Raw genomic sequence first — 21,069 nt, 5'->3', positions numbered from 1 at the left:
TGCTGTAAACTAGACTGACTTAGTAAAATAGCATGAGAATATACCACCTTTCTTTTTTTAATGCTCTCATGTATGCAAGGCACAGTCAGTTGTCAGGCAGGCTACAATGGCAGGTCTCTTGAGCATTCAGTGCCTTCAAATTCCAGAAAGACCAAATAGATAAACAAAAAGATGATGGCTACTCTATATACAGAGGTAAGCTTTATTCTTCCAAGGTGAACTCCACCACTGAGCAGAGGGTTGGTACAACTCCAATACGCCACTGATGTTCTAAAGAAAGGATATTTTGAGGCCTCAGGCGGATGCTGGCCTCATGCCAAACACCTGAACTGTGATAAACTTCAGCTCAGAACCTAAAATAGGCAAGCAACAGAAGCTTTTACAACAATATTATTTTATATGGTAACATGGTCAGAAGAGTTACTTTAGGACAGCACTAGTTGATTTCTGTGACATGGTAGCACCAGAATTTGATCAAATGTTCAGAGAGATGCAATAAGCATACATGTTTATGTCTTTGTAACTGGCAGTATTGTTCTTCGAGAAATTAGTGTAAGCAAACACTTAAACCACTGCTGAAACAGTGGCTTTTCACTGCATGTTGCAAAACGCAATAATAGCAAACCTAACTTACCCCTAAAAGTCATGTCAACTTTTCCTTTACTAACATCCATCTCAAATTGCTTGGTAAAACAACTTTCCCTTCCCACTTTTGTCATTTATTAAGTTACCTGATTTTTTTTCACTAAAAAAAATTAAAAAAAAAAAAAATATTAAATGGCTTAGACAAAACACAAATGCAATTCCTTGCCTGGTGTTTAAGTGAAAAGCAGAGTTTAGGAAACTAAGCATATTTTCCAATAGGCAATTAATACAGTTTTTTTTATCTACATGTAATTGGAATGTCAAATACCAAAAAGTAGAAAAAGGAAAAAATGACCCCCCCAAAAACAACCAAGAGAGATATCAATAGTTTTAAGCCATGACATTTGTTTTTAATATTCATACCTGTATATAGGGGTTGTGATCCAAACACACTCATGTCTAGAAAGCCATGAATCCCCAAATGACATTAGCAACCTCCTGGAGGCAAAATACGTATCATTAAGTCTGCTGCTGAAACCCAGCAGTGTATTCTTGGAAACTAAGCTCCCAGATGATATGCCCTTTTGAAACTTATTTAGTAAAGGCTGCTGTATGTTCCACTTGGAGTTTTTTCTTACCTGAGAAAAAAAAGGAAAATTCAACCCCAGGGAAAACAAAGACCAAAGTTTGTTTCAAGTTCCCTAAGGTCTGACTCTTCTTTGTTTCAGAATCCATGTAACTGACCAAATTCCAAGCCAGCAGCTTCAAGTACAAGACAAAAAGACGTCACTGGCTTGAACACAGGATTCATGGAACACATTTTTGAAACACTAGCTAACACTTGCTGTAGTCAAAAAGTCTGAAAGGCAACTGCTTTCATCTTTTTTCATCAGATTTTTCTCTTTGAAGAATAAGGATTCAATTCTGCTCTCTAGAAGAAAAAAAATAAAATCACAAGACTAACTAACAACTTTCACTGAGGTGAATTTACAGCCAACACCACCCTGCGCCCCTTCAGAACTAATTTCAAGGAAGCCAGTTACTAGAATATCAGCTAAGTGTTAGAAAATAAAGCGCATAATGAAAGCCCCTGAAAACTTTGGTGATTTCAAGCTAGCAGTATGTGTCAGTCCTCAGCAACACAAGCAGAATGCTAATTAAAACAAACTGTTAACGCGAGTACAAAACATGAATAAATAAAATCCAGGCACACATGGAAATAAGTTTTATATAAATGCAGAAAAAAAACAAAGAAAACTGAAATGGAATCCCTAGTCCTTAGTGAAATAGAGCCTACTACACAGCTATTCCAACGTGCAGCATCTGAAATGAAGAATCACAGTCTGTTTGCTTCCCTTCACCGATTCCTGAATTCAGTTTGCAGCTGTCAGGTGTCTGACTCATTTCACCTCGTGTCGGGGAAGATGTGCCTTGAGGGATACCTACAGAGAGAATGTCAGAAGAAGAATCTTGGCTCTCAGCTGAAATATCAATTTGTGGCCAGCCACCCTCTTCTCTTCCATCATTGCAGTTCGTCCCTTCATCTGCCTCTTCTAGTTGCTCAACAGATTCCAAATACTGCTGTAGAAGCCTGTTGTCCTGCTCATTATTAGAGCTCTCTCTGCTTTGTTCACATCCCCCATGGTCATCTTCTACATCTGAAGAATGTTCTGAAACAGAATTGCCACACTGTTTGACAGTTTCCACCGAAAGAGAGCCCTCAGTTCCTTCTGTTAGACTCTTTTCATAGCTACACGAGTCACCAGTATGAGTCTGGTCAGTCATGGCAGAATGAAAACCAGAATCTGGGAATTGTAACAAAGACTTCTCCTGAAGAACATCACTAGCTGGAGCTAACCAAGCAGAACTAACATCTGATGGGGTTTCTTGCTCAGGTGTAGATGTTTGAGCAGATGGTTCCAGTAGACAAGAAGTACCAGCTGAAGGGATCCCAGGCTGACAAGCAGCACCTAAGGGTTGTGTCACCGTAAGCTGCCACTGTTGAAGGGATTTAACCTGTAAAGTACAAAGAGCACTTAGGTTTCTGAGCTATTGTAATTGGCAACAAAACTCTAATATAACATTTCACCATACTTTTGGGGAAAATATTTTTTTCCCAATGTTAAATAATAGCTTTTAAACTAGACGCCCAACATCCACAGACCTCACAAACTTGATGCTTCAAGAAAAAAAAAAGAACATCTTTCCCTGAAGAAAAAAGAAAAGGAAATCTTCTCTTCAAGGCAAAAAGATAAGAAACCTTTTAAAAATAGCCCATTCTTAAGAAAACAAACCTTAGCTTGGGAAGAAATAACAACTTATTGAAAGATATATTAATATATGTTTTTCCTAATCTAGAAATTATTTGTTTAGAGTAACACTGCTTGACAGTGTTTCATTTGCCCTAAGCATGTAGCAGTCACATCTTGTTTAGTGCCTACAATGCTTGTTTAGCTTTCCTTTCATTTTGTCCTTCTTCTCATATCAAGTTGTATTTTATCATTTAGTTACACAGTTTACTGTGTTAACACTTCTGAATATTACTTTTTCCCCAGTATAAAAGAACAGCCAAACCCATTGCAGTTAGATTCTAATAAGCCACCAAGTTTGTAATTGGAAGAATGAACCATATTCACCATCTCTTCATGCTCTATTGTATAAAATATCTTCTCAATTCATAAGCAAAATATAAGAGGACTAAAGCTATTTACCTGGTTCCAAAGAAATCTGACAGCTTCCTCCTGTACAAGCCTCTGAATCTTATCTTCCTCTCTTTCTTTTCTTAGTCTGCAAGAACATCCAAAATTATGCAAATTAAATAATATTTTGGTAAAAAAAACCAACAAGAATGCATAAAAATGCCCGCTTACAAAAAAGAACTCTTGAAAACACCACAGAGCCCAACATTGAGACACTATTGCCATCTGGCTTGTTATCAATATCTAGTTGCTGGCTTTCAAGTATACATTTATTTCTCAAGGTTACAATTAGATTTTGCTTTCCTTTCGCTAAAAAGCACCTATGGCTTTGCTAATACTTCAGGGGTCTTTTTGCATACTGAACCTGACCTCTTCATTTTAAGTAGACGTGCTGTTTCTCCTGAGATAGGAAGAAAATGATGGGAAAAAAAAAAATAGTGCTTCTACGCTTCAAATTATGCCTTTCCCACCTGATACCAAGATAAACGTGCAGTACAATGTGAAAGCATTAGGATTTTCTATAGGTTCACCAAGAGCTCAGCCTGATTCACAGAACTTTTGTCATTACGACAGTAAATGAAAGGGAAACTGTCAAACTGTTCCCAGACTGATCCTGAATGGTATTAATGAATTCACAATTTCTGTCTCAGAACTCAAGAAACTCTGATAATAATCCCCTTAAAACATGGATTCACATGATCAAAAAAAATTGAATTGTATTTGAAAATTATATCATGAAAGACACTGTGAGAACTAGAACTGTTCCTCTGACAGACTGTTAACAGAGGAATGACCCAATACTGACACAGAGATTCTGTAACTGCTAAGAGATTAAGTCAGAAACCTCATAATTCACAACTGCCATTTTGATTATGCAGCAAAACACACATGTCCAAATAACAAAGGAATTGAAAAAGTTAATTCCAATCCAACTCATTGAAGACATGAGAGGATGAGAAGTTACATGCATGCATAACAATTATATCTGACAGGTATTCTTCCTCTAGTTTATCACTGCTTTGTATCATTAATGCTAGGTCCTACTGTGCACAGTTATATGAAGACCCATTTATACCTTTTCTGAACTATCTTGGAGCAAGCTATATTCAGACTTGGAAAATGCACAGCACAACCTCAACTTACTTTTGTATTTCATCAGTTAAACAAATTATGTGCTGCTGCATCCTGCTCAGTCGAATTTCATATCTCACTTCCTTGACTCGGGGGTGGTAATTCCTTGCATAAAACCCCCTCCAGCAGGCTTGAAGCTTGGTAGCTGCTTTAGTCATTCTGTGCAGTTCATCTGCACCTTGAGCAACAGCAGCTAAACAATCCAAATTTTCTCTTGTCACCTGCTCAGTACAGAGTGTTGTAACTTTCAATTCAGCACCTACTGAGTTGCCAGGCTGACTGTGCAAAACTTGGTCTTCAGAGGATGCTGAAGAATTGCTAGCATTAGCCTGGTTAGCCTTTACCAGATCAAGAGATGATAACTGCACCCTGTCTTTGATTTGCTCTCGAGTTTCTACACTTTCTGTCACTTTGTTGGAGTCCTCTTTCATAAGCCAAGTAGTTTCTTCTTGCTTGTTAGCTGTTTCTCCTCTGTTTGCATCTTTTGCAAATTCAATTACAGTACTATCATTATCTTCTAGGTCCAAACTGATTCCACATAACTTCGGGTCTGAAACAGGAGACACTGGAGACAATCCTGAAGCAACTGGCATGAAAGTAGACTCTGAAGATAACAGGCTGCTGTTTAGTTTGTCTTCATCAGTCTGTATGTCTTCAAGGTGCAGCTCCTTGTGACAATTTCGTTCATGAAGAAAAGTGTTCTTTACCGCATAGGAATGATCATCATTCACACTTGGTCCAACCCAGGAATTCTTCTGGACGACACGTTCTAGATAGGCAGAAAGACATTTTCAGAAGTCTCACAGTGTTTCAATAAAATACTTTAATTCACATAAATTCATACTTTGTGTTTAAGAAAAAAAAGTCTGCATTTATTTTACTCCCACCGGTAAGATCACAGGTGCAAATTTACATCTTACCATTATCAAGAACTATCTGGGGTAGATGGACTGGACTGCTGTGTTCAGAAGTAACAGGCAAAGTTCTGTTGGAAGCAGAAGATGTAGCTGGTCCTTCATTTTGGTTTTGATACATCAGCTGCCTTTGGTGGAGCCTGAGCAAAGTTTCAACAGATTTTATATATGTGTATATATATATATACATATTTTATTTTTTTTTGGTACATAAGCCATCTGAAATAAACTATCACTACTCTGAAGTAAACAAGAAATCAAACCATTCTAAAACAAGATGCTAGCTACAGCTAGTAGGTGCTAGCCTACACCTAATAGAAGGACTACTCACAAAGTAAAGGACTGCATAGGCTGCTCCTGTTCCCCTTCCTTCTGCCTCTTTCTTTTCATTACATATATGTGTAACCAGAAAAATAAAAGAATAAGAAAAAATATATAGCATGCAATTCTGAGTACAGACTGAAAACCATGGAGTATCTCTATACACAAGCAAGGTATACAGATATTTTAAGTGTCAACTGCAGGACATGCTATGCTTATACGTGTACAGAGTTTGAGGAATGGAGACTTTTAGGCTTGAAAATGACTTTATCCAAACGCATGACCCTGCACCCTAATACAAAAATCAGGTAACAGCATTGCCACGAAGTCACTGTCTACAATCTGAGGAAAGAGATTATTTCAACCTAGTGAAATTAAGAGATCATAAGGTAGATATTAGAAAATCCCTCTGCCTTAAAGATCATGTGTGTGTAAGTTTTTTCTTTACGATCGAAATCTGGGAAGTTAGAGTTTATTTTAATTACAGTCCTTGTACAAATCACCTTCAATGTTCCACAGAGCACAGACTGCTTCTAGAATGTCCAGCAAACACTCCTGCTGCTCTCTTGCTCCTCATTCCCTTCATCCTGCACCTCCATTACTCTTCCCATCTTTTGCTCTTGCTGTTGCTTTAGAACACTTAAAAGCAAATATCTAATACATAATGAGACAATTACATTTTCTAACAACAGAGAAGGAAGAAGTTCTCACCTTTGCTTACTCAGTATTTTTTCCAGTTTGGCATCTTCTTCAGTCTGGAGACCGTATGTAGATATAAGAGGACAAACAGTAGCCAAGTATTGGACTAACTGAACATGCTGCCCAGGTCGATATGATCTTCCTTTACCTTGACTGTAGAGCCATTCTGCTTTCAAACTGTTGGGAAGACAGTTACTGTTAACATATGGCATAAACCTCATAACTTTGCTTTGAGTGCTGTTCCTCTAAGAGCTACCAAAACACTGAATGTGAACAGTGTCCAGACACCTCCACTATCAAACATGTAGCAGTGATATACACAGCAATACAGTAAATACTGATATTTGTAAAACAAACAAACCAATTTAAATGTAAATGAGACTCCTTACAAAAGGGCGTGCTTGAGTTTCCCCCAAGATAATAGCTTTAATATTTGCCTATTATCTCACTGCACAAAGTCAAAGAGGCTATGAACTTGAGAGAGATAAAAGACCACTGATCATTTGCTGCCACAGTTTGGCTTTGTACAAGTGCTGCTGTGATTTGAGTAAAAAAAAAAAAGAACAAAAACAAACCTTAATTCCTATTTAAATGATTTCATATAATACCACTATAACAGATGAAAACTCTTGCAAAAACAATGTAAATTGGCCAGTATCTCAAATGGACATTAGCTAGAAAAACAATTTCAGACCGTTAGCATTTTACCTATTTTTTATCATATAAAAATGAAATTTCAGCTTACACAAACTTTACTTGATAACTGCAGAAGTATCACATTACCTTTCTTTCTGAGAAACCATGTATCCATCAAGAACTTTAAGGTTGAGACACCAGCTGACTATGTATGGCCTGTAGTCAAAGCCAGGGATTGAAGGTGTGGCCATCACACAAGGATTGTTCATTATTGACAGCTGTTCCAGTTGAGGGAGGGAAGCCAGGAAAGAAACCTTGAGAAAATAAGATATATTTAAGTGAAGAGAACCGTTAGCTGCTTAAAGAACACAACAATTTGCCTAATTACAGCAATACATCTCCAGAAACAACAACATTACACTTACATTGAAAATCACACTTGCTTTTTAAACCTGAATATCTTTTAAATGGTCTTCTACCAACTACCATCACGTGCCTGTTAATTTTCCTGTAAGTAGTATAGTTCTTGGAAAGTATTCATTTCTCTTAAAATTCAGGAGCTAGCTTGCACACATAGGCAAGTGTATCTGCTGCACTGAACTGAAGCTGACAAAAATGGCAATCTGAAAAGCTGAGAAACATTGCCCAACACTGCAGCAGAAGGAAATGCATTACCAAATGAGGTTTTTCTTCCAATACTGATGTCCAACTAACATGTTTTTTCCTCATATTGGAATAGATAAAGGAGGAAGTGGCACACACAAACACTCATTTATCTTACATAGGGTTTGAATGGGAGATTAGAGACGATGTTCTGAACAGAACAGCTGAGCTGCAGCAATTTATCAGCTCAAGTTTCAACCTTTAGATAATCAAGAAAGTTCCTCTCTGAATCTAGTCCTCAAAATATAAGACATTCATAAATAATATAAAAGCATAAAATACAGTAAGAAGTCCTATAAGGACAAATGTAAAAAGCTGTTACCTAGCTTGCACAGCTAGAGCAAACAGTTATTACACAGAGCATTAAAGTTTTCTTCTATTAACAAAGGTGATTTCAAAGAAGAGGGTCTATTTCACTTACATTCTCAAAAGAACAATCCAGCTATTTCTTTTCACTCTCCCTAAAGACAAAGTCATACATTTTCTACATCTTACCTCATTTAAGTCTCTGATTTCGTTTTCTGCCAAAGAAAAGACAGTCAGATTCTGAGGCAGGCAAACAGGGGCAGTACGAAGTGAAGTTATAATATTTCCATGCAGCAACAAGGTCTGTAAAATAGAAATATGGTGATAAAATGCATGTTTGAACAACAAAAAAAAATAGCTTTTCTTCCTCACTGTTCCATCCAAACAATAACTTCAGAATACAGATGGAAAAAATGACCAACAATTAAGGCTTTCTGGTACAATCAAAATGTTTGCATATTCCAGGGAGGGAAAACTGAATTTTACATACTAAAGCAAAATGTTATTATTAGGAAATACAGAACTGACACCCAGCCGCGTTCACAAAAAGTGTATCTGAAACATCATACAGTGTATGTGATAAAAGACTTAACTCTATGCTTTGTCTTGATTTATAACCTGTTAAGAGAAACGAGTGCTATCTTACAGCATTACCGTAATCAAAATCATTAGTGATTGAATAAGAATCACTGCCCCAGTTTGGGCAACCTGAAAGCAACACAAAACCTCTTATACTCTTCCTTCTAAAAGTCAGAGGGATTAATTAGAATGCTTTAAAATCTAGCATTTGAATAAACAATGCTTTAAAAGCTACCACTTTTCTGAACAAGAATGCTCAATGCAAAGGATGCAAGAAAAACAGCTAAAAGACCACCTACCTTCAGACACATAAGTTTTGAGAGATCTCCTAGCTGAGATATGTTGTTGTCTGACAAATCAAGGTGCTGAAGAGATGTGCAGGAATTCATTTGCTCAATGGCCTACAAAAATGAAGGAGTTAATGTCAATATTTTTTTAGTCATTAAATTGAAAGAAGTGTCAATAACTGCAAATTATCTGGAAAGCTAACAGTGCATCTGAAAATTATCTGGGAAGCTATGCAGTGGCATAACAAGCCCAACATTAATATCATGGTTTTTAATCAGTTTAATTTTTAAAATAATTATTTTCCTGTTTTGTAGGCTATCTCCCAGTTCTCATTACATGTTGGTGTCAAGCCACGTTTCATTTTTCCCCAAGCCAATTCTTGTCCAAAAGTTGCCCTCTTCCACTTCATTACACTAGTGGACACAAAGGTTCAACATTTGTTCCCATTAAAACCAGAAGCAGAAATTGAGATTTCTTTGCAGTGGAACAGAATGAAACATTGTAAGGATCATTTTCAATGTGTTTTCCAAATTTCTACTATGGTAGATTGTGGAAAATGTATGAGACTCTATGTACTTACCTTAAGATTGTTTCCTGCCAAGTTGAGCCACTCCAGGTGCACCAGCTCCTTCAGCCCTTCTACATACCCAATACTATTATGAGGCAAGTTTAGAACACGGAGCTGAGTCAGTTTTGCTACACCCATCATTCGTACCAAACGATTGTTGGCTACAGACAACTGCAGATGGACACACAAATAAAACAAACAGTTTCAATGATTCAACTCTGCTGATAGTACAGGCTGCCTGTCAAGCTAAAAGTCCAATCCAACAGGAACTACTTCAGTGTCTATGCAAATACTATAAATACAAAAAACTGCAAGAGATAAGAAATAAACTAATCATCAAAGTAGATTTCCACTAAGTCTGTAGAATTGTGAAGACCTTCTCATATCAATAGTTAGTTAAAGAAGGAGAATAAACAAGGAATGGAATCATATGAAAATAAGCTTTTAAAATCAGAATTGCCAAATCACCATACAAATTTTTTGCAACATTCCTGGTGCAAAACCATACTTCTTGTCATGTTATGGGATAAAATATATTTCATGATTCTCCGAGAAGTCTTGTGCTAAGAGAATACAAGAAATACCATTTAACACCACAACTGTGAAGCTGGCAGACTGGTGAGGGTTTGTTGTAGCAATTAAAAGAACCCTCTCCAACATCAGTTTAGCTTGTCTCTAGAGGTTGTGTAGGTGACTGCTCCAGACTATTTGCAGGCACTTTCAACATTTAACATGGACTTGTACAGCTTTGCTCCAGCGGAATTAACACTGATTTCTGCTAGCATCATGCACATGCTTACTATTGCTACTACTAATATCCTCATGAACCTAAATGAAATTTCAAAATTAAGTATATTAAGTTTCAAAGTATATTAAGTATATTAAGCTAAACACTAACAACATCAGAGCCTATGTAACTCAATATGTTACAAGAATCATGGAATCATAGAATTGCTCAGGTTGGAAAAGACCTTAAAGATCATCAAGTCCAACCACAGCCTAACCATACTACCCTAACTCCAACAACCCTCTGCCAAATCATCATATCCCTAAGCACCACATCCAATTGGTTTTTAAACACATCCAGGGATGGTGACTCAACCACCTCCCTGGGGAGCCTATTCCAGTGCTTAACAGCCCTTTCTGTTAAGAAATTTTTCCTGATACCCAACCTAAAGACAACAGATCTCTCCCACTTCACATGTTTGTAATTGCTAATTGCTGAGTTGTTTTCTTCTTCTTTTCCCTTTTTTTTTTTTTTTAAACCTAATCCATGTGGCTTATCTATTCATTTATTCCTGTAAATTAAGGCTACTAACACTTCTCTGTGAGGAGTTTTGAAACCCAACCAGGGAGAGTCCTATACCTATGCCTGCACATTTATCTTTACTCCATGTAAACTACACAGCTACTTTTAAGGTAACAGAGATCAAGTACTCAAAAACTTAAAAGTATCGAAATCAGGTCAGTGACCTTTCTAAATATTCTTAGGTACATTACATTAATCTAATTTTACTTACTTAAGAAACTAGCAAAACAGTTTCCTTCACCACCAACTGCAGAGCTATGCTGAAAATAGAGCTTTCTACTTTAGTTCACCACTGCTTAATTTTTTATCAAGACAGTAACTACTGAATGACTTCTATAGCAGAAATATTTCAGTTAGCACCACAGTACCATTACATCACAGCAAATACAACTCAAGTAACACTGACCTGCATCAGATTCCTGCATTTTTCCAAATGTTCCAATTTAATTATCTGGTTTTTATCCAGAATCAGAGTGTGAGTATTGGGATCACAGGGTAACGTTGGACCCAGCTTTTGCAATCCTTGACCTGACCAGTTAACTACCAAACCTTAGAATAAGAAAAAAATACAACAGAAAATAATCAAACTCAATACTTGACATATGAAAACGCATACTGAAAATGCAGAGTAATACAAACCCATCTGCTTTTTTAATGCATACAGCTAATTCAGTGATAAAAATGAACTTTCTTTTCCACTTAATTCAGACTAAATACATTAGAAAAAAAAAGCATCCAGTTATTGGAAGATGGGGATGCCAGCCCCTGTTCAGAATTCAGCTGAATTTTGGCAGTAAAAGTAATAGAGAGATCCCCTGAAGTGGGAGGCTGAGTTGAGTGAAATTCAGGCAGCTAAATTTAAAGGTGTAATCCTCAAAACCCCAAATTTAAGAAAATCTCTATTTTTTAACTTCCTCAACGATTTCAAATTTTAAGCACCCAATTAGAGTGGCTCCTATGTGTAGGAGTTCTCTATCTAAATCCCCGCTGGCAGGCATACCCAGAACATCCTGAACACACAGCTGTATGGTCACACTCCACACACACAACAGCAGCCATACTTGTCACTACACAAACAACTGTAAAGGACAAAAAGGGAGAATGATACAGAGATGAGCAGCATCCAGACTTCAGTTGCTCAGAACACAGGAAAGCCGACCAAGATGCAAAACTACAAACTTGACCTCCCTCCATCACACACTCTGATACAGCATCGAAGATTAGGGCACCTAACTCCTATTTGTTAAATGTCCATTCGACAGTACTCAGCTGAAGGAAAAGAAACAGCCTTGTAAACAAGTCTGACAAAAGCTAGGCCACTGAATAAATACCTGCAGTTTTCTCTTTTTTCTTTTTTCTGCTTCAAAGGAAAACATTATTAGTCTAAACAAATTTTTTAAAGCACAGTCTGGTACAAACTCAAAGAGGAAACTTCCAACTGTGGAACCAAAACAGACACCTCTCTCTTAGAAGTCAGATGCTTAGACCTGACAGAAGAAATAAACATTAAGATTCACCCTATGCCCTTGAAATTGATTTAAATATTTAATATTTAGAGAGACACTTCTTTTTAGCAGTTTGGCTGCTGTGAAGCCTAGTCTTAGTATTAAACTTATTGGGTAGAGAAAATACCTAAATTTGGGGCTAAAGGTTGCAGTCCAGGACTTCAGTGGCCAAATGGGTCAGTGCATTTTGCCTAAGGATTGTGGCAGTTGTACACGTGCTGATAGACTAAACGTTGCGTGCTTCAGTAAGGTACCCACTTTAAAGTCAAACAAATAACCTGTTCATATAGCAATGCTACAGCACAGGTAAGATTTGAGCAAGAACAAATTGTAAATACAGTAGAATAGTATTTAATTAGTGGAACACCTGATTAAAATGTCCTATGAATGTTCCATGGCATAGAGGAAGAGGAACATAGAGTTAAGAGGAAATCACTTGACACCTACAGGGAACTTGAATGGCTGGGTACCTACATTGTGTGGCAGCCACTAATTACTGCTTCCATATATTTACCCCTTGCTCTGCATTTTGCACGTGTGCACGTGTCTCCTGGTCTGTAGATGGCACTCCATCAGCAGCACATTCCATACAGAGCCCCTACCCCAGTGCAGTCTCAGTACTTGAAGAGCCTGCCTGCTCTACGGTTCAGCTGTGTGAAGGATGGGGATGAGCACCGCCGGCACACCATTCTGCCAGCCAGACACCTGCTTCCCTAAGAAGCACCCCTGATGGCATTTACTGCCGCTGCCTCTCCAACCCACGGCCACCTGACCGCTCAGCGGAGCCGCAATGCTGAGCGCGCGGTGCCAGCAACCTGCCGTACTACACCTCCCAGCACGCACCGCGCGCCCCAGCCCCTCGGCGCCGCACAACGGCGACCCAAACAAACGCCGGCCGCCGGCCGCCCGCCACGGAGGTCCCCTCACCCCCTGCAGCTGGCGAGGCGGGCTCGGTCCGCGCCGCCGCTCCTGTGCCCGCCGTTCCGGTGGCCGCCATGCTTCCCTCTCGCCGACGCCGCCAGGCAACCGGACGCCGGGCGCCGATTGGCTGCCTCGCTCCTCGACGAGAAAATTCCCGTTGTTACGATGATTAATTTATCTCCTCGTAGGCTGACTGCCCCGCTGGCAGGGCCGCGCGGCGAGACCTAAGAAGACCCAGAGACAGCCGGCAGAAGCTCCGGCAACGACCCCCGTTCTGCTCTCCGCGCCCTCCCGCCGGGCCCTGCGCAGGCGGAGCGCTCCCGGCACGCCCCGCGCCGCCGTCGCCACACCCACTTCCGGCCGGCTCCCATCCTTTCCGGCCCGCCCGCCGCCATCATGAAGTGAGTAGGATTGCGGTCTCGGCCGGTCTATCCGCCGCCATCCCCGGCGGGGAGGCCGCGGGATGACTGCAAAACCTTCTGCCGCCGGCCCGCGCTTTCTGCTAACTTATGTCTCCTTCGCAGGGTCGAGCTGTGCAGTTTCAGCGGGTATAAGATCTACCCGGGCCACGGCCGCCGCTACGCCCGCACTGATGGCAAGGTGAGGCCGCAGCGCGGCTGGCGGAGCGTCTGGGGAGTGAGGCCTCGCCTTGCCGAATAGGGAACCGGGTGCTGAGCGGGGCCTGCGGGTAGTGCCGGCTGGGAGCTGCGCGGTGCTGATGACGTCAGTGCGCGGCAGGCCCGACTCACGGGAACCGTGTGAGTCGGCAAGCCTGAGTTAGCGTGCGGACGTGGTGTGGGAGGGGGGGGCTTAGGGCGTCTGGTGTAGAAAACGTTAGTTAAAGGGTCTGTTTCTAACGCTGAGCTCTGCTGAACTAGTGGGGTGTGTCTGATGTGTTAGGTATGGATCACTGGGATCTGGTTCCCTTATTTCTTGTGGATAAGGCTGGAGATATGATGTTTGTGTCTGTAAAGAGATGCTGCAGTTCTTGTCACTGGCACGGGCTGCCCGGATTCAGCTGTGGTGCCCTGTCCCTGTAGGCACTCAAGGCCAGGCTGGTTGGGGCCCTGAGCATCCTGAGCTGGTGGGTAGCAGCCCTGCCCACAGCAGGGGGCTGGAACTGGCTTTGAGGTCCCTCTCAACCCAACTATTCCATGAGTCTGTATAGTTCCAGTGCTGTGGTCTTGCTGTGCAGCATGTCTTAGAAAATGACAGCTAAAGAACTGGACTGAGTGATTTTTAATCTCCTTAGAAACTGAGCAACTTAAACTTTACTAACTAGTAGGAAATCAGGCCCTTAATTCTGCCTTCAGTTTCCTCTAGGCAAGAAGGAGTTGAGCAGTGCTAGTCTCCCAAGTGTTGCTTGTGTCCACTTGTGACCCTCACGTACAAGAAGTACGTAGTTAATTGAGAACAAACACTTGTGCAATTCCAGATATGGCTGTTTATGCTGCACCTTGAGTACAGTACAGCATGTGGTGGGGATTAAAAAAAAAAAAAGCATTGTGAGCTTAACTCAGAAAAATAGCATCAGAGCACGTGGGAGTAGGCCCAAAGAAGGGCAACAAGGCTTGTGAAGGGCTTGGAGAATGTGCCCTCTGAGGAGTGACTGAAGGAACTGGGGCTGTGTAGGCAGGGGAAGAGGAGGCTGAGGGGAGACCTTATTGCTCTTTTTCAATATCTGAAAGGTGCTTACAGTGAGAGCAGGGTTGGTCTCTTCTCACTGGTGACAGGACGAGGGGAAATGGCCTCAAGTTGCACCAGGGTGAGTTTAGGTTGGGTATTAGGAAAAACGTCTTTACGGAAAGGGTTGTTCAGCACTGGAATAGGCTCCCCAGGGAGGTGGTTGAGTCACCAGCCCTGAGTGTGTTCAAAATCCATTTGGATGTGGTGCTCAGGGATGTGATTTAGTGGTGGGTTGTTAGAGTTGGGGTAATGTGGCTAGGTTGTGGATGGATGAGATGATCTTTAAGGTCTTCTCCAACCTTCAACTCTATGCAACTCTATGACTCTAATTTTGTGTAGAAAAACATTTTTAAGTGGATGCTTTTTAATGGAATGAGATTTTAAGGTGTAGAATTTTGTTCCTTTGCTTAAACTCTGGGAACAGAAGCTGGATTCACAACTAATTGTCACCTGTGTAAAGAGCTACAAAAGCATCAGCGTTGAAAAACACTGAATCAAATAATTACTTGATATGCTGACGTAAAGTGTGACAGTATCTTTCATAGAAAAGAAGCTTACACAAATACTTCCTTTTCTTCCTAGGTTTTCCAGTTCTTGAATGCAAAATGTGAGTCTGCATTCCTTTCCAAGAGAAACCCCCGTCAAATCAATTGGACTGTTCTATATAGGCGTAAGCACAAGAAAGGACAGTCAGTAAGTATATACCAATGAAAGCTGCTCTCAAGTTTTCCATCAAAAAAACCTGTTAATTGGTCTGTTAGAATGGAGGTAACTGCAGTATGGTGATGGGTAGCAGAAGTATAACCCATATAACCAGAGCAATGGGGGTCAGTTTGGTGAAAGCATGTGTGCAAGCTCAAGTTTGTATGTTGCTTTATATTTGGAATGTAACACTTCAGCAAAAGTGCTGTAACTATACATAATTATGTCTGAGGGTCCCCTCAGAACCACAAGAAGTGCATTCAGATTTTAACATTTGTCTGAATAATACGTGTTAAACAATTTCATATGGAAAAGCTTTACAGAAAATGGGATAGCACTGGTTAATCTGTGGACTGCTTAATTATTTGGACTGTAAGATTCCAGAACTGTGTACTAGAATTCTGATTATCAGATAATATGGGGGATGATGAGTGAGGGAAATGCTCACGTAACCTTCTTGAAAACTTATATATGTAGCTTTAGATGTCCCTGTTCCTGCAGGGGAGTTAGACTAGATTATCTTTAATGGTCCCTCCCAGCTGAAACAGTTCTATGATTCTAACTTAGTAGAATGTCATTGTTATGCAGTTGTCACTGCACTGAAAAAAATACAGTATGTTAGCATAGGTATTTCCAGTCTCTTGCTTAACACTGCACAGCAAAAGAGTAATTAGAAAGGCTTACATGGAAACACTGACTCAACACTTGTGAGTTCATTTAGAGAAACAAAGTGGATGGCTTACTGGTCTGCTTTGGCAAATTAGTGAATTGTTTATGTCCAAAATGAGGAATAAAATTCTTCTGTACACAACTTGGTAATACCTTCAATCTTAATAGCAGCTTGTTTCTTAATTGTCTTTAGCCTTTTATTTAGTGCCTTATGTTGCTAATTGTCTTTGTATGCTGTCATTTTAGGAAGAGATACAAAAGAAGCGCACACGCCGTGCTGTTAAGTTTCAAAGAGCTATTACTGGTGCATCCTTAGCTGAGATCATGGCTAAGCGAAACCAGAAGCCTGAAGTCCGAAAAGCGCAGAGGGAACAAGCTATCAGGTAAGAAATCAGGTGTCTGGGCTATCCTTGGGTATTTAAAATACTGCCAACACATTTTCCTGCAAGATGCTGAGCTCTAGCTGAACTCAGTGTATTACAGGCATTTTTGGGGGTATCAGTATATTTAGAGGCAACACTGAATAATCTTAGCAAGAATTACTATCAGCAGAGAAGGGTCTCTTCTTGCTCTCTTCCTTTGTGAAAATACTGCTTTTGTCACACGCAGTTCTGTTGTCTCTGTAGCAGTCTTGCTAGAGGCATTGAATGTAGGAGATAAACCTGAGATAATGCATTTGTTTCCTGACCTTAGGGAGCTCTTACAGTGGTTGAGACAAAGAAACAGTGAATGGCAGAATAATGAATAATTGAATATGAATAATGAATGAATTATTAATATATATTAAATATATATATTTATTATATAAATGAATAATTAGCTTTTTTTCTGTGAATTAACAGGGCTGCAAAAGAAGCCAAGAAGGCCAAGCAGGCCACCAAGAAAACGGCTGTTTCTGCTGCAAAGGTAAGATGCAGTGGGTATACTTGGAATATGCCATGTTGTAACACTACTGCAGCACTTCATTGGGAATTCGTGTCTTAATTTGTCTATTTTGATCTGGAAGCATACTGACCAAACTAATGCAATAGAGATAGAGATGTGAACTGCTGAACAGAACAAGCCACTTCTTAGAGGGAGAGTAGATACTGTAGCAAAACCACTTTCTGAGCAGATGCCAATGATGTTTAGATGTCAACTTGTCTAGATGTGACATTATTTAGAGACTTGGTAGCAGTGTGTTGGTGAGTCTTAGCATGCTTTTCAGTACTGCTGATGCTAATGCTGAAGGTTGGCATCATCCATATTTTAGGTTTATAGTCATACCTGTAGTATGATCTGATTTTTAGATTGCTCATTTACCTAAAGAATTGTAAGTGTAGCATAGGGACACTTTCAGTAATGTGGATAATTTGTTTCTCTTTGCTCATATGTTGTTTTTTCTCCGCAGGCTCCAACAAAGGCAGCACCTAAGCAGAAAATTGTGAAACCAGTCAAGGTTTCTGCTCCCCGTGTTGGTGGAAAGCGCTAGCTTTTTCATGTTAGCCATACTGAATAAACATCTAACTCGCTTTCACAACTTGTGCTCTTTTCAACTGTGTGACACGTGCTGAAGAGAATTAAAGACCAGTGAACACCCTTGTGCCATAAAATGATCAGTTCCTTAAAGGATTTGCTATGCTAGAAGACATTTCATAAGTCTTAAAATGAATACAGTAGTCTAGGCACCAGGAAGGATTGAGCTGGTATGTACACAAGCAGAACAACCTACATGAATGTCAAATGCCATAGAGTTGTAAGTTTAGAATGCAAACTGAGGGGATGTGAAACAGTGCAGTCTGTGACATAAAGTACACTTTCTTGCATTATGAAACAGATGTTTGCAAGGTGTTGTACAGGATAAAAGGAAAAATAGTTTCTGAAATGAACATTTCATGAACCACATGGCTTTTAAACAGGAAATAACAAAATCACTGAGTGCTGGAAGCCTTTGTCAGGCAAAACTTATGAAGGTCTTGCCTTGCACAACTTCCTTGAGCTTTTAGTATGCTAAATGGCACTATTTGACCTAATATGGCCCTTCTGCAATTGTGATCTAGTTAGCAGTGCTTACAACCACTTATGATAGGCTGAATAAGCTTAAAATTGTTATCAGAAAGGTAGTGGGAATTAATCATATAGCTAGAACACTACAGTTGAGGGCTACAAGCTTTTTAGAAAGGATAGACAAGGTAGGAAAGATGGTGGAGTTGCCCTGTTAAGTGGATAGACTGAAGAGCTGCCTATAAGAAACAACCATTACCAGGAGAAAAGCCTGTGGGTTAAAACTAGGGGCCAATAAAGGACATCTGGTTAGGTTCTGTTACAGGCCACCTGTAACAAGGGGAGCCTGTTGACAAGACTGCTTGAGCTGCAAGAGATGTCATGCTCAGAGGCTCTTATCCTGGTGGGAAATTTCTACTATCCAGATATCTTCTGGAAAAACAATTTGAAACTCCTTAGAGACAAAGAAATGGAACAAAGCTGGCAGCTCTTAAGGATGTCTTTCTGAGAGCACAAAGGCTCTCCATCCATCAGCAAAAGAGCAGAGAAGTCAGAAAACTGGCATTGGCTGAGCAAGGAGCTGCTGATGGATCAGAAGGAAAAATACAGGCCGTGGGAATGGGCAGCCTAGGAAGAATATAGGGATTTGCTGTACAGGTGTGCAGAGATGGGATCAGGAAAGCTGATGGAATGAAAGTTGGCCAGGGATATGGAAAATGATAAGTGATTCTACAGATACATTGATCAGAAAAGAGGCAAAGGAGAGCATAACTTTCTTAGCTAAGCCAGTCTATGAAAATGAATTTGTTGGTACACATTTACTTCAAGCTCGTTTAGGCTCATAAACAATGCAGACATGGGATCCCTTTAGTAATTCTCTCCCACTCCCAGGGAGAATGGCTATCTAAACTGTTTATGTATGGTACACAGCTCTCTGGTTTAGGACTTCAGCCTTGTAGGCAGCGTGCCCAAACTTCCCCTTAGCTTTGGGTAGTAATAGCTTTGGGAAAGCAGTGTTTTTTAACTTACTAGAAGTATAGGAGAAAATGAACTTTTTTATCCTCTGGATTGATTCTCCATTTGTTGATGCTACATAGAATCTTCAAGGACCTCAATCGCTAGTTCTGACTGCCATCACCATTGTGCTCACTAAACCTAAGTGTAACATCTACATGGTTCTTGAATGTCTCCAAGGACAGTGACTCCACCACTTCTCTGGGCAGCTTGTTCCAGTGCTTGACCACTTCACTATCTCTCAGCCCGACCCACACTAACAATGCAAAACAGTATTACATTTGGCAAACTCCTATAAGGAGTACACTTTTAGTACAGTCAGTTAAGTTCTCAAAGCTCTTGACAATTAAAATGCATTACTGTTTGCTTTTCAATCCATTTGTCACTTCACAGCTACTTTGAAGAGCTTTGAGGGCTTTCTTTATGTTATTACATTAGCTAAGAAATAAACTCTTTTTCATAGTTTTGCTTTCTCTGGATCTTTTAGACTTCAAAAATGCAACAACAGTAATGGATGCTTTGAGTGACAGGTATTATTTTGACTTATATTCAGGTTTCATTAATAAACTAGACTACAAATCACATCAAGTTTACAACTTATACAATAGATCCAGTTTGATTGATTGCATTAGTGGAATTTGCACCAGAATATTCCTAGTAGTGCTTTTTGCTATAAGACTATAGGAGCTACTCTTGTTTAGAACTCAGTTGAAGACCCTTTTTAAACTCGCATCAAACTTTTTAAAGTGAAGAAGCCAGAAACTTAACAGGGAGGAGAATTTAAAACTATATAAACTATTGAGTTACTTCTGCTAGCAGTAACTATTAAAACTTGATTTTATTTTGTCTTTTGGTATTGCTTGCACACTGCATACGACTGCCAAAGCTAGTCTTAAAAATTGCTCATAAAGTTCATCAGCTGAAAAGTGGAGATAATCCATTAGAAACAATTTGCTTGTGATGCCACGAGTGGTGTGTAGGAATTGATTGTCAGATGTGACGGTCCAAGTCTTGAAGTCTGCAGGTTTTGGATGCTTGAGGTTACTGTAGTGAAGCGTAAGAATGCTACAAGATTACTGTTTGTTGCTGTTTATTTATGAGCTCTGACTGATACAGGGAGACTGGATAAGAAAGAACAGCCCACCATGTTACTGCTTCTGTGAGATACCATGCTAATGAACAAGGCAGGCTGTAGTCAACTGCACATTATTCAGCTCCAACAGATATAATACAATGCATTTAACAAATAAATTCATAAATAAAAGTCACTGCGGTTACCTAATGCAATTTCATTGATCCTCTATTAAGTATTTATCACTAAAAATGGAATGCTTAATTTTTTTTTAATAGACCCACAGAATAACTTAAATTGAAATGTGCCTCTAGAGGTCACCCCTTACTTAGAGAACATCTGATGGGATCAGGTTGCTCAGGGCTGTACCCAGTCTTGCTGTCTCATAAGAAAACCTAGTCTGGTGTTTTATAACTACCGTGGTTATAAAACAAATCAATAACATCAATAATATCATAACATAACGAGAGCTTTCTGTGTACGAACCTGTATTTGTTGCCTCCTGCTACACAACTTAGAGGAGCTTGCCTCCACCTTTCCTGCACCCTCTGATGGGACAGCTGAGGAACAGCAAGGCCGCAACGAAGCCATCTCTTTTTGAGGCCCGGCACACGAGCTCTCAGCCTCACTCCATACTTTGCTACTCAGCTCTCCGGCCTCTCTGAGACACTTCTGCCAACCCCACACCACCCGGCGGATAACCAAATGCTCGGCCAGGGTACTGAAGCACGCACTCAGAAGCCCCAGTCAGGGCAGCTCCAGCCCGCCAAGCCTTCGCCCACACCTAAGATGGCCGCCGCCAGCCTTCCGCCCGGCCCG

At 40.2% G+C, this 21,069-nt stretch overlaps 2 protein-coding genes across 2 annotated transcripts; one reads left to right on the top strand and one right to left on the bottom strand.

The window, feature by feature from the left end:
• Positions 1-1,228: 1,228 nt before the first annotated feature.
• Positions 1,229-13,421, bottom strand: CEP97 (centrosomal protein 97). Its single transcript, XM_048965936.1, has 11 exons — positions 13,131-13,421; positions 11,105-11,247; positions 9,402-9,560; positions 8,833-8,934; positions 8,144-8,257; positions 7,133-7,299; positions 6,362-6,526; positions 5,336-5,469; positions 4,428-5,184; positions 3,297-3,372; positions 1,229-2,601 (listed from the first exon to the last, which is right to left on the bottom strand). Exons 1-11 carry the CDS (start codon positions 13,198-13,200, stop codon positions 1,882-1,884), a joined length of 2,607 nt encoding a protein of 868 aa, XP_048821893.1. The 5' UTR covers positions 13,201-13,421; the 3' UTR covers positions 1,229-1,881.
• Positions 13,422-13,469: 48 nt separating this feature from the next.
• Positions 13,470-17,759, top strand: RPL24 (ribosomal protein L24). The gene is made up of 6 exons (XM_048966433.1): positions 13,470-13,525; positions 13,649-13,724; positions 15,393-15,503; positions 16,428-16,564; positions 17,024-17,087; positions 17,572-17,759. Exons 1-6 carry the CDS (start codon positions 13,521-13,523, stop codon positions 17,650-17,652), a joined length of 474 nt encoding a protein of 157 aa, XP_048822390.1. The 5' UTR covers positions 13,470-13,520; the 3' UTR covers positions 17,653-17,759.
• Positions 17,760-21,069: the final 3,310 nt, after the last annotated feature.

This window comes from Lagopus muta, chromosome 1, assembly GCF_023343835.1.
Source record: "Lagopus muta isolate bLagMut1 chromosome 1, bLagMut1 primary, whole genome shotgun sequence".
NCBI lineage: Eukaryota > Metazoa > Chordata > Aves > Galliformes > Phasianidae > Lagopus > Lagopus muta.
The sequence above is the reverse complement of the archived record's forward strand: the minus strand, read 5'-3'. Positions and strand labels throughout refer to the sequence as shown.

What these genes read in the sequence shown, in the direction of transcription:
- RPL24 (XM_048966433.1), top strand. An exon ending in AGCACAAGAAAGGACAGTCA is followed by an intron (nt 15,504 to 16,427) that starts GTAAGTATATAC and finishes CTGTCATTTTAG; the next exon opens with GAAGAGATACAAAAGAAGCG. An exon ending in CAGAGGGAACAAGCTATCAG is followed by an intron (nt 16,565 to 17,023) that starts GTAAGAAATCAG and finishes GTGAATTAACAG; the next exon opens with GGCTGCAAAAGAAGCCAAGA.
- CEP97 (XM_048965936.1), bottom strand. Translation starts at nt 13,200, where the DNA reads ATGGCGGCCACCGGAACGGCGGGCACAGGAGCGGCGGCGCGGACCGAG. An exon ending in AATGCAGGAATCTGATGCAG is followed by an intron (nt 9,561 to 11,104) that starts GTCAGTGTTACT and finishes GTCCATCTGCAG; the next exon opens with TTGTCTGTAGCCAACAATCG. An exon ending in CAAAACTTATGTGTCTGAAG is followed by an intron (nt 8,258 to 8,832) that starts GTAGGTGGTCTT and finishes TCTATTTTACAG; the next exon opens with ACCTTGTTGCTGCATGGAAA.